Genomic DNA, 15,044 nt, shown 5'->3' with positions numbered 1-15,044 from the left:
ACATTTTACGGTGTTGCTGTGGAAAATTTCGAGAACTGTTCATGGAACACGGAGGGGTCGATCCTTTGAAAGAAGCTTGCACCATTGCCAAAGCGTGTTCCTTAGTGTACCGCCAACGATTCATGCCTGAAAACACCGTGGCTGTCATCAGTCCTCAAACAACCCACTTTGTCAAACGTCAATACTCGGTCAAAGCCCTACGCTGGTTACATTACTTGTGCGACAAGGAAGACAAATGGATTCAGCATGCCCGCAACGGAGGAGGCGAAAAGACCATCGGAACGTATTCGGTCGATGGCTGGGACTTAGAAAACCCCAAGATCGTGTACGAGTTTAACGGTTGCTTATTTCACGGATGTCTCGTCTGCTACCCTGACCGTGACACTAAAAATCAGTTTGTGCAACGAACCATGGAAGACTTGTACCAGGACACTTGTCAGCGACGCCTAAAGTTAGAACAGCAAGGATACCAAGTGGTGGAAATGTGGGAACACGAGTACGATCACCGTTTGAAAACCGATCCCGAGTTTAAACGCCTCGTGGAAAGTTACCAGTACATGGACCCGCTGAACCCGAGGGATAGTTTGTACGGAGGAAGGACCAATGCCACCTGTTTGCTGTACCAAGCCGACGAAGAGAAAGGAGAAGAAATCAAATACTTGGACGTGTGTTCGCTGTATCCCTACGTGTGCAAATATTGTCGCTTTCTTGTAGGGCACCCGCAATTGTTGACGGAACACATCGACCTGAAAAACATTCGACAATAAGAAGGCTTGATCAAGTGTAAAGTTTTGCCTCCCACGAACCTATACCATCCCGTCTTACCTCACCATTGTCAAGGCAAACTGATGTTTCCCTTGTGCCGTACTTGTGCCGAAACGTGCAACCAGGACCAACCTTGCCATCACAGCCAGGAAGAACGGGCCTTGACGGGAACCTGGGTCAGCGTGGAATTGTTCAAAGCTCTGGACATGGGATACCAACTGTTAGAAGTGTACGAAATTTGCCACTTTCCCAAGACACAACAGTACCACAAGGGTGACCCTACTCAGAAAGGCATTTTCGCCGACTACGTGGATGCCTTTTTGAAACTGAAACAAGAAGCCAGCGGCTATCCTTCCTGGTGTCACACTCCCGAAGACCAAATACAATTCAAAGAGAAATACTATGCACAAGAAGGCATCTCTTTAGACCACATCGAAAAAAACGAAGGCAGGCGATCGTTTGCCAAAGTGATGTTAAATTGCTTGTGGGGTAAAATGGCACAACGACCGTGTTTACCCAAGACGGAATATTTGACAGAACCTTTCCGCTACTTCCAGATGATTCACGACAAAACCAAATACATGAAACACGTGGACGTCGTTCGAGAGGATTTGATCTTGGTCAATTACGAAGAAGATCTGGACTTTGTACAAGACGACCCTTTTGGAAATGTCATCATTGCGGCTTACGTGACAGCTCATGCTCGCTTAAAATTGTACAAAGCTTTAGAACTGTTAGAAGAACGCGTCCTGTACTTTGACACGGACAATTGCATTTACATCCATCACCCGATTCAACAGCACCCTGACATCGAAGGAGACCGTTTAGGAGCCTGGACAGACGAGCATCCCGACGACAAGATTCTAAGTTTCGTCAGTGGTGGTCCCAAAAATTACGGCTACGAATACCGGGACCCACAAGGAGAAGTGCACACGACGTGCAAAGTGAAAGGACTGACTCTGAATCATCGTACCAGTCGAGTGGTCAACTTTGGGGTATTGAAAGAAGCCTTGCAATCGGGAGAGGATGGAAACTTTAAAGTGACCACCTATCAACCGAACAAGATTGTACGTTTACCCACTCACCACATCGTCAGTCGACCCTTGGAAAAAGTCTATCAAATTGTATACCAGAAGCGAGTGCGACTTCCCAATCACTTCACCTTACCGTACGGTCACGTCGGTATTGGTCTGTATATAAAAAGGAACCCTAGGCAAGATCGATAGTTCATCGTTCATTGAAATAACTTACCATGTCGTTGACGAAGAAGAAACCAGATTGGTTAGGAGTCAAATGTTGGACATCACCGAGACCAGGGTTTTGAGGCTTGGACACAAGAGGTGGCCCAGTATGCACGAGAGTTATTCAAGGAAAAAAGTTACTTTTCAACCTGTGTTAGTGACGGTGCCAGAAGAACCCGTCACCCAGGACAGAACTGTCGTGGACAGGCCTGAAAGACCCTTTCGGGAGGACACTTGTGTGACCTTACCCTACTATAGAACTGGTTAGAACTTTACCCAAAACATGTTGTACAGACACTTGTGTTTATTCCACGTTCATGGTTATCATGTGCCTTTTATTCTTGTACTTAAGCCTTTGGCTTTTATGTATTTTTGTCTTTCGTATTCATGTTTGAAAAAAACATTCAATAAACGTGTTCTGAAAAAGTATATAAACTCTTGTCTTGTTTGTTTTTCGTGTCACAAGTGACATTTCTCACACCATGGCTACCTCTGCTGTCTCTGCTCCCTCTTCCTCTACTGTCAAAGTCATCGACGAACACTTAGATCGTGCCATTTGGGAGGCTTTGTATCTTCGCCATCCCTTTAACATGCTCATTGCTGGACCTAGCGGTTCAGGCAAAACCGAATTCGTCAAACGTTTGATCGAACATAAACATCATTTGATCGATAATCCCCCTCAACGAATCGTGTGGTGTTACAAAGAGTGGCAATCGGCGTACAGCCTCTTGCGAGAAAGTTAAGGCGATTCCATCGTGTTTGTGGAAGGCATTCCTAAAGAAGACGACGGCATCGTCTCTGACTCCCGTCAAACCCATTTGGTCATTTTTGACGACATGTTAGGAGAAGACGAAGAAGAAATTAAACTGTGGTTCACGCGCAAAGGGCATCACCGTAATGCCAGTGTCGTTTACATCACCCAAAATTTGTTTCAACAAAGTAAAGCCCATCGCACCATCAGTCTCAATGCGCATTACGTGGTCTTGTTTAAAAGCCCTCGAGATAAATCGCAAGTGCAAGTCTTAGCCAAACAGTTAGGAACGCCTTGGCTGACTCAGGCGTACGACGATGCCACTCAAACTCCACACGCCTATTTACTCGTCGATTTGAAACCTACGACTCCCGAGGATTTGCGATTTCGTACCCACTTGTTTCACCACTGGTGCCAAGACGGAGGACCTGTCCTGTACACGTCTCCGTCCTCGACTTCATTTCATTCCCCATAAAAAAATCTATAAAAACCTCAGACCCTTTTTCGTCTGTCTCACTCTCAGTGCGAACATGACGTCCCTTCAGTCGCATCTTCCCGTCAAATTGATTCGTGCCTTGTATGGCATCAGTCGAAAAAAAAATCCACAAACACGAGCTCGTGTCTTAGAAGCTAGTCTCAAAGAAGTCTTACGATGGTTCAAGGTGACGGCACGTCAATTACTCCAAGGAATCATTCAGATTCCTCATCAAACCAAACGCTTTTTCGATCGAAACAAAGTCGCTTTGGTCCAACTGGCCGATCCCCGCATCGACACTCAAACCAAAAAACAAATCATTTTGAAACCTGGAGGGAGCGGTACTCTAGGAGGGGTCATCATTCGCTCTCTCTTAAGATGGGATCCTAATGCCCCCAAAGTTATACCCAAGACAAAAGTCCAACGAAGCCCCAAGAAGAAAAAGACCAGGTCCCCAAGGAGAACTTCTCCAGTGGCAGGACCCTCCTCTGACCAGACACCACCACCACCCCGGAAAAAGAAAAGAAGCCCCCAGAAAAAGAAAAGTCCACAGAAAACTAGTCGCAAGAGAGGCACTTCGGCCAGGACGCAACCTTACACTCGCAAACCACGACCTGCCACGGCGGTGACTGCGTCTCCGGCAGCTTCACGTTTGTCCACTTCTCCGTTAATGACACCCAGAACTGAAGAGTACTTGGAGACGTTGATCACACCAAGAACTTCTCCGTTGATGACCCCCAAAAGAACTTCCCCAGTGGCAGGACCTTCCAATTTAGTGGCAGTGGCTGCTGCTCACAAAGTACCTTCTCCCAAAATCAAAGTTCAAGAAAGATCGGGCATGTTATAAAGTTTACTGGATTTGTCCAAGCAAGAACTGGCTCGATTTAGTCCGTTACGTACCCCTGCACGACGTGTCATGCCTGTCCTCAAACTAATACGACGTAAAGACAATCAGTGGCGACGCGTTCCAGTATAAAAAAGGCCTGTGACCAAGTCGGGTATCAGTGTTTTTTGGTGCTCCTGAAGACTCAAAGATGTCACCGATATCCCCTGTTCCGACATCCTCCTCCTCTTCAACACCTATTGCCGGTCGCACACGCAAAGCATTGCAATCCAAGAAAATACCCCAAGAGAAAAAGAGTAGCATCCTCCAAGAGTGGGTGCCTTATTAACACACCAACCAACACAAAAAAATGGAAAAAGTCTTAGCCAGCATTTACTACGATCCCTCCCATCCTGCAGGTTACGCAGGAGTTCAAAAATTGTATCGTGCTGCCAAAACGCGACTGAAAAGTCTCCGTTTACCTCAAGTGCAACGATGGTTACAAGAACAAGCTACCTACACTTTACACAAACCCATTCGACGCAAGTTTGCCAGAAGTCGCACCCGAGTGGAAGGCATCGATCATCAATGGCAAGCCGATTTAGCCGATGTCTCTCATTTGGCCAGCTACAATCGTGGCTCAAGCCATCCCTTTAGATCACGAAGCCCATTGGGAAGTGGCTTTAGTAGAAATGATTCACCCGACCCAAGTCCTCAATGTCCTTCCCAATCAAAATTTTTTTGATGTGGAAGTTCATGACGAACAATTGCAACAGTGGATGGATAGCAATGTCAAATATGACAAGAAAACCCGTACACAAAAGTACACCACCTATCACTTGTTCATTTCCCCAGGCTATTATTTTAGTGGTCAACATTTGGTGAGCACCATAGCCTCCAGGTTTAATGCCGTGTTTCTGAAAGCTTTGGAGCATGTTAACAAAAGTGTCACCATGGAGTACCACAAAACAGCTCGTCGCTTCTTAATAAAATTTGAACGGAGTAAAATCCTGTCCATTTTATTTTGTCCTGAATTGTATGACATGTTGGGCGGAGACATGAACCTGAGAATGAGCATGATGAAGAAAAGCGAATTACCCATCGTTTACGACAACGAGTCTTTTAGCAAGTTATTTCGTGCCCCGGTAGAACTGAACCAAGGACTGAATTTGATGTTTGTGTACTTCGATGTGGTGGAGTATAACGTGGTGGGACACACCTCCGTACCGTTACTGCGTGTCATTCCTTTCAAAGTGGATTCTGCCACGAACACTGACGAGGAAGGTGGAAACACTTACCACGTCCACCGCGAATTTGTCCATCCTCACTATTTGCCTGTCAGTAAGTCGTATTTGGACACGGTCAACATTACTATAAAAGGAGATTTGGGACAAAATATTCCATTCACCAAAGGAAAAGTCACGGTGAAACTCCATTTTCGAAAACGGTTTTCTCACGATTCGTAAGTCATGTTTCCAGTGTACCGAGGGGTTGCTCGACAGCGAGGACACGGCTTAGGAGATATGTTAAAATCGGCCTTTCGTTCGGTGGCCCCGGTGTTGAAACCGATGGTGACACGCGGATTGCACACCTTGAAAGATGCGGCACTGACGCAAGGCAAAGAATTTCTCCAAAATGTCATCATCGACAAACAAAACCCTAAAGAAGCCTTCATGAGGGCAGGCAAAAATGTCTTGCTGCAAACGGGCAAAGACATTTTAGGCCAACGAGAAACACCTATAAATGCCCTGCACGCTACCGAGTCAGGCATTCAGCAAGGACAAGGCAGAAAGAGACGACGAAGAAAACACCCTTTCACCAGACTTCAAGCGAGAAAGGCCAAGAAAAGAAGAACCGTTCAAGACTTAGACGTTTTCGATTATTGAGAAAAGAGACAAAAAAATGATGCACCGAGAATCTTGCGCTTGTTCCAAGACGGAACTGGATCTGTTTGCCATGCCCCCCACGATGATGACGATGCAAGAATCCCAGTGGGTGGAATTTCACCCCGTCTCCTCACTGACCGATTCCGCTCCCATCGAGTTTGAAATCAAAGGACAGCCCGAAGATTACATCGATCTGAATAGCAGTTACTTGTACCTGAAAGTCAAAATTCTAGATAAGACTGGAGGTGCTATAGACGATGAAGCAGTAGCTCCCGTCAACAATTTCATGCATTCCTTGTTCAGTGGAGTGGACTTGTACTTGAATAACAAACTGGTCAGTAGCAGCATGGATACTTACCCTTATCGTGCCTACCTGGAAAATCTCTTGACGTACAGAATAGATGCCAAGAACACTCATCTCAATGCCTGTGTGGTATGGGAAGCTGACGAACCTACCAAGTTTGAAATATTGGAAACTGATGAAAAGAAAGACAACAATGATGGATTTGTAGAACGAAGAAAGAGAATCACGGGAGCCGACACAAGTTTAGAACTAATGGATCGTTTGCATTTGGACATGTGGTTGCAAGAAAAGTATTTGCTGAACGGGATGGATGTCCGTCTGAGACTGAATCGTAGCAGTGCCGCTTTCCATTTGATGGCTGATAGTGACGGCTACAAAACCAAAATCCTAGAAGCCAGACTCTACGTACGCCGTGTGGAAGTGTTACCTAAAGTGGGAAACGACATCAGTCAGACGTTGAGCAGAACGACTGCCAAGTATCCCATACGACGCGTGGAAGTGAAAACCTTCACCATTCCCAAGGGACAGCGATCCATGATCGAAGATCATCTGTTCCAAGGACAGTTATCCAAACGTTTGATCGTTGGTATCGTCGAGAATACAGCCTTCAACGGAGCTGCCGAAAAAAATCCTTTCTACTTTCAACACTTTGGCGTGTCCAAAATCGAAGTCAGTCGCGATGGCAAGACCTTGTGTACCCGACCTTTCGAACCTGACTTTACCAAGAAGAATTACTTGAGATCGTACTTGTCCCTGTACGAAGCCACCAGACAGTTAGGAACCAATACCAGTCACGGTATTACGTACGAGGATTATGCAGGAGGCTACGCTTTGTGGGCTTTCGATTTCACTCCAGACCAAGGCAGCGACGAGGGACATTTCCACCCTATAAAATCCGGCCAGATTCGTGTGGAAATTCAGTTTAAAGACCGAGACCCTGATGAAACGGTGAACGTCATCCTGTATGCAGAATTCGATAATACCATAGAAATCAACAGTTTGAGAGAAGTCATCCTAGATTACTAGAAACCATGAAAGACTGTTATCCCTCTTTACCTAGTGGAGAAACTTTAAAGATGGAATGTGAGGAGACTGTGGAAAAAATGTTGTGTTTTGAAAAAAAAAATTGTTTGATGTTGTGATGTTGGATTATTGTTAAAAATGTTAGAGGTGTTGTTTAGTGTTAAGTGATTTTTGAATAAAAAATGTTGTGTTTTGAAAAAATTGTTTGATGTTATCATGTTTGATTATTGTTAAAAATGTTAGAGTTGTTGTTTAGTGTTAAGTGATTTTTGAATAAAAAATGTTGTGTTTTGAAAAAAAATGCCTTTGTGGTTTGTTTAGCTATAAGAATGTTGGATTGATGCTCTTTCATTTCTTACTATCCCTCGCATGACACTCACTGAACGTTCCGGCTCGAAAACCGTGTGGGGGATGTTTTCCTTCACGTGCGCGCTTTGACTTTAAGAACCGGGGTTGTTTCCAGTCTAACCATCCATTGTCGACTCATCCTCCTAAGAAGATGTGTTCCAAACTAGCTAAACTCAACGAAGCCTACGTGAATTTGCATAGGGTCAGACACAGTCTGATACCGAAGCCAGAAGAAATAGAGAATGTGAGAATGTTAAAAATCACTGAAGACCTGATAGAAGAGCTCTTCAGAGAAGAAATGAACAGGGAGAAAGAAGAATGGACGGAGAAGTACAGACTTCAGAGACAGCAGCAACAGCAGCAACAAACAACAACAGCAGCAGCAACCTGAAGCTGACAGAGGCTTTGTCGATTGTCGTATCGACACCAAAGAGTTCTTCTTCTCTTTTCGAAGCAGACCTATCGCCAGAAAGTCTATCCTCAGAGGACATCGCATTCTTAGAAACTAAAAAAGAATGCCATAGCAAACAAAAAAACAGCCCTTTTCATGGCTACCCAATACTCTAGAAAAGAAATAACAATCGATTTGCCAATGTGTGTAGGTAGAGTAGTGTGAAAATAAACACTAACTCTTTTTTAAAAAAAATGTGAGGGTATGTGTTTGTGTGTTTGTGTTTGTAAGTGGTCAAGTAAGTTGGTATGGATAGTAGATTAAAATGATGTCTTTTTTTTTGGTGTTTGAGGTGTAAATTTGGGGTTAGATTGGATTGCTTTGAGTATGTGGATAGTCTATTGAAGTGATTTATAAAAAAATTTTAAAATAGTGATGGGTAGCATAAAAAGTGAGTGAGTGTTTCTTTTAGGTCCGCGCGTTGTTGTTTTTTGGTCATGATGTAGGTAAGATCAATTTTATGTTTTTAGGGGGATGTTTTCCATCACGTCCGCGCTTTCACTATAAATTGAAACTCGCTGGGCAGTCTAGCTACCCTTGTTGATTGTTCAACACAAGAATGAATAGCAGAATAAGCAAACTTCTTGAACTCCAGATACATCTGGAATATGTCAGGCGCCTGTTAAATGAACTGGCCACGGAGGCTATAGTAGAAGAGGAAAGAATGAAAAACGAAGAGGAGGAGAGAAGACAGAGGGAAGAGGAGGAAAAGAAACTAGAAGAGAGGATGTCGTACAATATTCCCGAGACAGAGGATTGGGGTGTTGAAGCGAATCATCCTCCCTCTGCGCTCCCCAGAAGAAAGGTGAAAGGAGACTGGGGAGGAAGATGCGTGTGTGGCGCCAGGCCAGGAAGGTGCAACCATTAGATAGGTGCATCTGGAGTTCAAAAAAAAAAAACAGCCCTTTTAAGGGCTACCCAATACTCTAGAAAAGAAATAACTATCGATTTGCCAATGTGTGTGTGTGTGTGTGTGTGTGTGTGTGTGTGTGTGTGTGTGTGTGTGTGTGTGTGTGTAGGTAGAGTAGTGTGATTATAAACACTAACTCTTTTTTCATAGTGCGAGGGTATGTGTTTGTGTGTTTGTGTTTGTAACTGCTCACGTACGATTGTGTGGATAGTAGATTATGGATTTTATTTATTGTTTCTTAGCGTATGTGGAGAGTATAGTTTGGGTTTTGTAACCGCTCACGTAAGATTGTGTGGATAGTAGATTATGGATTTTGTTTATTGTTTCTAAGCGTATGTGGAGAGTATAGTTTGGGTTTTGTAACCGCTCACGTACGATTGTGTGGATAGTAGATTATGGATTTTGTTTATTGTTTCTTAGCGAATGTGGAGAGTATAGTTAGGGTTTTATTATATGAAATGAAAAAGTAGGGGGATGTTTTCCTTCACGTCCGCGCTTTTCGTATAAGAACCCACAGTATTCGTCGTTCAAACCATTCTGCAAAGAATAAAAAAAGAAGATGGCTTCTAACCAAATGGACAAAATGGAAAAATTGCAAAACGTCCTCGACAATTTAGGAATGATAGAGCAAATGTTGGTTAACCTAAACGAGGATCACTATTCTTATAGTCCCCATCGAGTGAAGATGGAGATAAACAATTTACGAAAAATGAAGGTAATCATCAGTGATCTGTTGAAAGAAATAAAGGAGGAGAAGGAGGATGAAGAGGAAAGGATAAGGATGAGAGCATGGAATGAAAAAATTGAAAAAGAAGAAGAAAATGAAAAGAGGAAGAAAGAAGAGGAGGAAGAGAAGAAGAAAGAAGAGCAGGAGAAAAAAAAGAAAGAAAAGAAGAGAAAGAGTGTTGGAGATAAAATAAGAACTTGGTGGAGAAAAAGAAGAAACTAGAAGCAGAAGAAGAAGAAGAAAACCCAAAGGTCCTTTTCAGGGCCAGCCATATTTCTCGAAAAGAGATAGCCTTTCCATTGCCTACCCCTTTTTTTAAAAAAAATTTTTTTATAAAAAAAATCCCATATTCAATTCCCCTTTGTCCCTAAACAACCCCCAAACTCTATTCCCCATGTTAAATTCCCCTTGTACGTATATCGGCCCACAATTTTTTCCCATGTTAATTCCCCTTATACGTATATTAACCCACGATTTTTCGCCATGTTAAATTTCCATTGTACGTATATTCGCCCAGGGGTCTCCGTAATGCTAATTTCCATTGTACGTATAGTGGCCCACTTAACTACTGTCGATGATACTGATTAAAATGGTTGAGATTATATGATCTTCCATTCTACTCTTTTTCTGGACCAATCGACTCTATGTATGTATGTATGTATGTATGTATGTATGTATGTATGTATGTATGTATGAATGTGTATGTATGCATTCATTGTATGTATGTATGTATGTATGTATGTATGTATGTATGTATGTATTTATGTATGTGTGTGTGTGTCTGTATGTATGCATGTATGTGTGTATGAATGCATGCATTGTATGTATGTATGTATGTATGTATGTATGCATGCATGTATATATGGGTCTTTTTGTCTGTATGTATGTATGTATGTATGCATGTATGTATGTATGTATGTATGTATGTATGTATGTATGTATGTATGTATGTATGTATGTATGCTAATCACATTTACTATGTCTTGTTTATTTATTAAGAGAGTATCTGACGTTTAATAAAAGAATACAATAGGTGTCGATCCCCTTCTTCATGATTACCATTACGTAGTTTAGTGCCATGAAATATTGATTGAACTATCTGGTGCTTCAGGTCAATCAACCAATCGATCAGTCAAACTTGATAATATTTTCGTTTACATACATACATACATACATACATACATACATACATACATACATACATACATACATACATACATACATACATATGTTACTCATTACCTTGGTAACAATAAAGAGATCCTCTCTTTTGACTTTGCCTCCAGTAATATTAGCATGGATTGCCTGCCCTATCTCAGCCTCATTACCATATATATAGGCACAGTCAATATGCTTGTAACCAGCTTCGATGGCAGCGTCTACTGCGACCTTTACCTCACCTGGCTTGGACTTTAATAAAAAAGAAAATTTAAAAAATACATCGCCTTCATCCCTTTCCACCTTTGGGTCCTTCATCATTATTTTTCATTTTATCGTCATGGGTGAAATGTATATGAAGCCTAAGGGTCTTAAAATTCATTCGCAAATGCTATAAAACATAGTCACGTTTTACAGCATGACTTTGTGTACACATATGCAATAGTGATACATAATTGTATGTTTTCTTGATTAAGTTTCTACTGATGGTTATATGTTCAGATTGAAACAAAAATATAAAAAAATACTTATTGACATCAGTTCTTCTTAACTACATATTTCCATTTTATGATCATATCGATCTGCCTGTATGATTCAACATGCTGAGTGGTTTTTCCGGAAACTTTCTGAATACATTTCCCACAAGTTATGGGCGCAGCCTGTTTTTATTGTAGTAGCAACGCTAGATTGGTTTAAGTACATCCGGGTTCACTGCTATAAATAACAATACTCAGAAATTGCGGAGGTTATAGTTCACTCAGGCACGCTCCAACCAAATATTATTCTTGATCTGTTTCTTAACAAAATGCATGCTAGACCCGTTAATATTAGACAGGCCTGAGTTGCCATACTATTTCATCAATATATACTATATGTGTTGCTCTACCTATGATAACTGCAATACAAAACCGTGGGCTATATTTTAAGGACATTGTACATGTAATACCACCGCAATGTTTTGAAAGTTAATTTAGGAGTCGTTTGCCATACGTTTGACTCGTACAGCGACAGCAAACACACCAATCACCGTGGTACGTAGCGATCAATAGGGACGAGGAAGTATAAGTACAGTCAACGGTGGACTGATCGATACTTAAGCGCTCATACAATACGTTAGTTTCAACGCATCTTGTATATCATAAAACTGTTGGTGGCAAAATGGTCAAGTAAACAAAAATATCGTTCGATGTTTGAGAGAAAGAGAGAGACTCTAATTTTTAAATTAGTACATAAAACGACAAAAAACAAGAGTCCCAAGTGAAACTGATATCACTCACTTACCTGACATCAGCCTAGCAGCAAAAGACAAGTGGTTGGCCAAGACATCCGGGTTAGTTGGTTGTTTTCTGTAGCAATTTTTTCCAGTGCTATTTGACAATGTATTATCCTCATTGGTAAAGACGTGAAATGAGGCTTTCTGTCATATTTATTCAAGTTCTATTCCATGAATTTTAAAGAGAAGTGTTTTTATTCTCAAGTTTTATTTTGTGAAACAGCAACCATATTTTTACATCATATAAAACCAGGCATTTCAACGAATTATATGCTCTCCTTCTTGATACAAATATGTTTGACTTTCCAATGACCTTTACTTTGCATGAGGTTCACAGAAACGATAGGGTTACATTACTATATAAATTCTGAGCTTCTTAATTCCACAGTTCAAGTATAATAGCTGTCCATCTAAAGGTTTGGGACCTATTATCCTACAGAATAAGGAACAATGATTACTGACTCTACTTTCCAGGATTGTCAGCAATCCATCTAAAAGTTCGGGACGTATGACCATAGAGCAATCAATCTAAAAGTTCGGGACTTATGGCCATAGAGCAATCAATCTAAAAGTTCGGGATATTGGCCATACAGCTATCCATCTAAAAGTTCGGGACTTATGGCCATACAGATAAACTTTAACCGAAACATTAACCAAACCTGATTGAGGGTATGTGTACAATGAATGGTGACCGTCTCGCTAATTCTATAACCCAGGTATAATACATAACCATTCCTTGATCCTAAAAGAAAAACTTAAAAGCAAATCTTAACCAAGATTTTCAAAGGAACCTAACCTTCTTAACGGGATATACTGGGAGGGGAGAGGGTGCATGAAGTTAAAAGTGCAGTGAGTACTCATTGTACCATGAAGGTATGACAACAATCTCTCTAAGTGTTTGGGACAGTGTGCTATACGAAAACAAAAATTGAACAGAAAACTTGACCAAGATTTTCAATTGGACGTATAACAAAACATAAAAACTGTAAATAACTTTAATTAACTTCCACCAAAAATGATCCAATGTTAATGCCAAGCAGCATAAATGGATGACTCCTATGCTAAAGCAGGCGAAGCATAAATTGAAATGCCTTTGATTCAGTTTTTTCTGGTCAAATTTGGTCAGAATATGTTCAGAGGTTTATGAAAAATCATTTTAAGTTGTTTTCTTCTCCTCCCCCAGTTTATTTACGGCTTACAAATTCTATGATGGCTTGACATAATTTATAGTAATCTGAAAGATCTTCGTACCGGAATGCTCTTGAACTTTAGGCCACATTGATAGCAGATCTTCATACCGGAATGCTTTTGAACTTTAGGCCACATTGATAGCAGATCTTCATACCGGAATGCTTTTGAACTTTAGGCCATACTGATAGCAGATCTTCATACCAGAATGCTTTTGAACTTTAGGCCATACTGATAGCATATCTTCATCATTTGTAAAAATTTTAAAGGCCTTTACTCCAGAATTCTTTCTTTTAAATGTGGTGAAATTCTGCTCAAAGATTGTTGATAAGTTTGAAGGTATTTCTAAATTTAGTACCGACATCCATATTGGGTATCTGGTCGACGTCATTTTAGTACCAGATTGCTTTCTTCAAAATTTGGTTATATTCTGTTCAGCGGTTGTTCAGAAGCAGTCGTTTCAATGTTTGTCTGTTTGTAGCAGCGTTAGCCATATTTGAGGACGAATCTGGATCTATTGTAGAGATGTGAAAGGTTTGATACAGGTCGGAAACATTAGCAAATATTTAAAAACTCTTCATGTCAGGATACTTTGTTCAAATTTGGTCATTCCTACACAATCGAAATACCTTCATGCCCAAAGGCTCCCTACAAGGTTGGTTGAAATTGATTCAGAGCTTGATTTTTTATCAGTTGAAAATAGCAATTGTTGACGGACACGAGGATGACAGACGACTCAAAGTACACGACCGACGCGGGGCCTAACTTAGAATAGGCATGAGAGCACATGCCTCAGAATACTGCTCATTTAATGATGGAAATGAAGTAAAATCAACTTATTCAGATAAAAAGGGAAGGAAAAAAAAAAACAACAGCGCGCTATTGTGCTTTAACTTTAAATTTGTCGCATGCACCCATTTTTAATCTAACTATAGTCCCCACCCCTCCTCCTTAACCGTTGGCTGGAAACTCAAGAAAATTAGTGCTTACCTTGAAACCACTGAAATACAGCTAAAATTATTTACTTTCATCCCTATGAAGTGGTGAAAGATGAAAATGTACACAATGAAAACTTAGATTAATATTTAACTTATTTACAAACTGTAAATCGTATATATAACTGATTTTTGAAATTTATTTTGACATCTGTATCGCTCTTCGAGGGTGGGGGTTTTGCCGCGGAATATAATATGAATAAAAAAAAAGAAGAAGCCTGGCATAAAATTAAAACGACTCGCCACTTAAGTATTCGCATTTGAAAATCAATAAGTTTATCAAGGCCAGGGAAAATATTAAGCGTTCTCTTTCGTCAAGATTAAAATGTAAAATCATGGGAAAGTAAAGCACAATTACCTGCCATGTACCCAGTCCAACAACTGGCATTTGCTGTCCCGTTTGAAGTTTGATATTGTTGACAGGATACATTCTGATATTTCTTCTTCAGTGTCCTCAGTCTTTCTGTTTTCAATTCCTGCGGCGTTTTCTTAGTAGTGACTCCCTCGCTTTAAATATAGCCCATTTGGTGCACTGTATTATAAACCCGGACTTCCCTGTTATCGTATACGTCATTACTTAACATACAAGGACAAACACTCGACTTACCTAAGCGTATCAGGAATGTAGTCGATATTTGTCTCTTCTAATCGATTGGAATATCGCTCGGACATTTCCGTCAGGTCGTGTTATTTCAGTGCCTGACGAAAATGGCCGAGTTACGTTTC

At 41.1% G+C, this 15,044-nt stretch overlaps 1 protein-coding gene across 1 annotated transcript in view; it reads right to left on the bottom strand.

Moving 5' to 3' along the window:
* LOC149798482 (aldo-keto reductase family 1 member B1-like) overlaps positions 1 to 14,825 on the bottom strand; it is a 32,786-nt gene extending 17,961 nt beyond the window's left edge. The window contains exons 1-2 of the mRNA XM_089963679.1: positions 14,677 to 14,825; positions 10,947 to 11,114 (exon numbers count right to left, since the gene is read on the bottom strand). Of these exons, the coding sequence (XP_089819805.1) occupies positions 10,947 to 11,114; positions 14,677 to 14,748 (240 nt within the window). The 5' untranslated portion in view covers positions 14,749 to 14,825. The remainder of the gene's footprint in view (positions 1 to 10,946; positions 11,115 to 14,676) is intronic.
* Between the last annotated feature and the right edge of the window lie 219 nt (positions 14,826 to 15,044).

This window comes from Sinohyriopsis cumingii, chromosome 6, assembly GCF_028554795.1.
Source record: "Sinohyriopsis cumingii isolate HCF-2022 chromosome 6, ASM2855479v2, whole genome shotgun sequence".
Taxonomy (NCBI): domain Eukaryota; kingdom Metazoa; phylum Mollusca; class Bivalvia; order Unionida; family Unionidae; genus Sinohyriopsis; species Sinohyriopsis cumingii.
The sequence above is the reverse complement of the archived record's forward strand: the minus strand, read 5'-3'. Positions and strand labels throughout refer to the sequence as shown.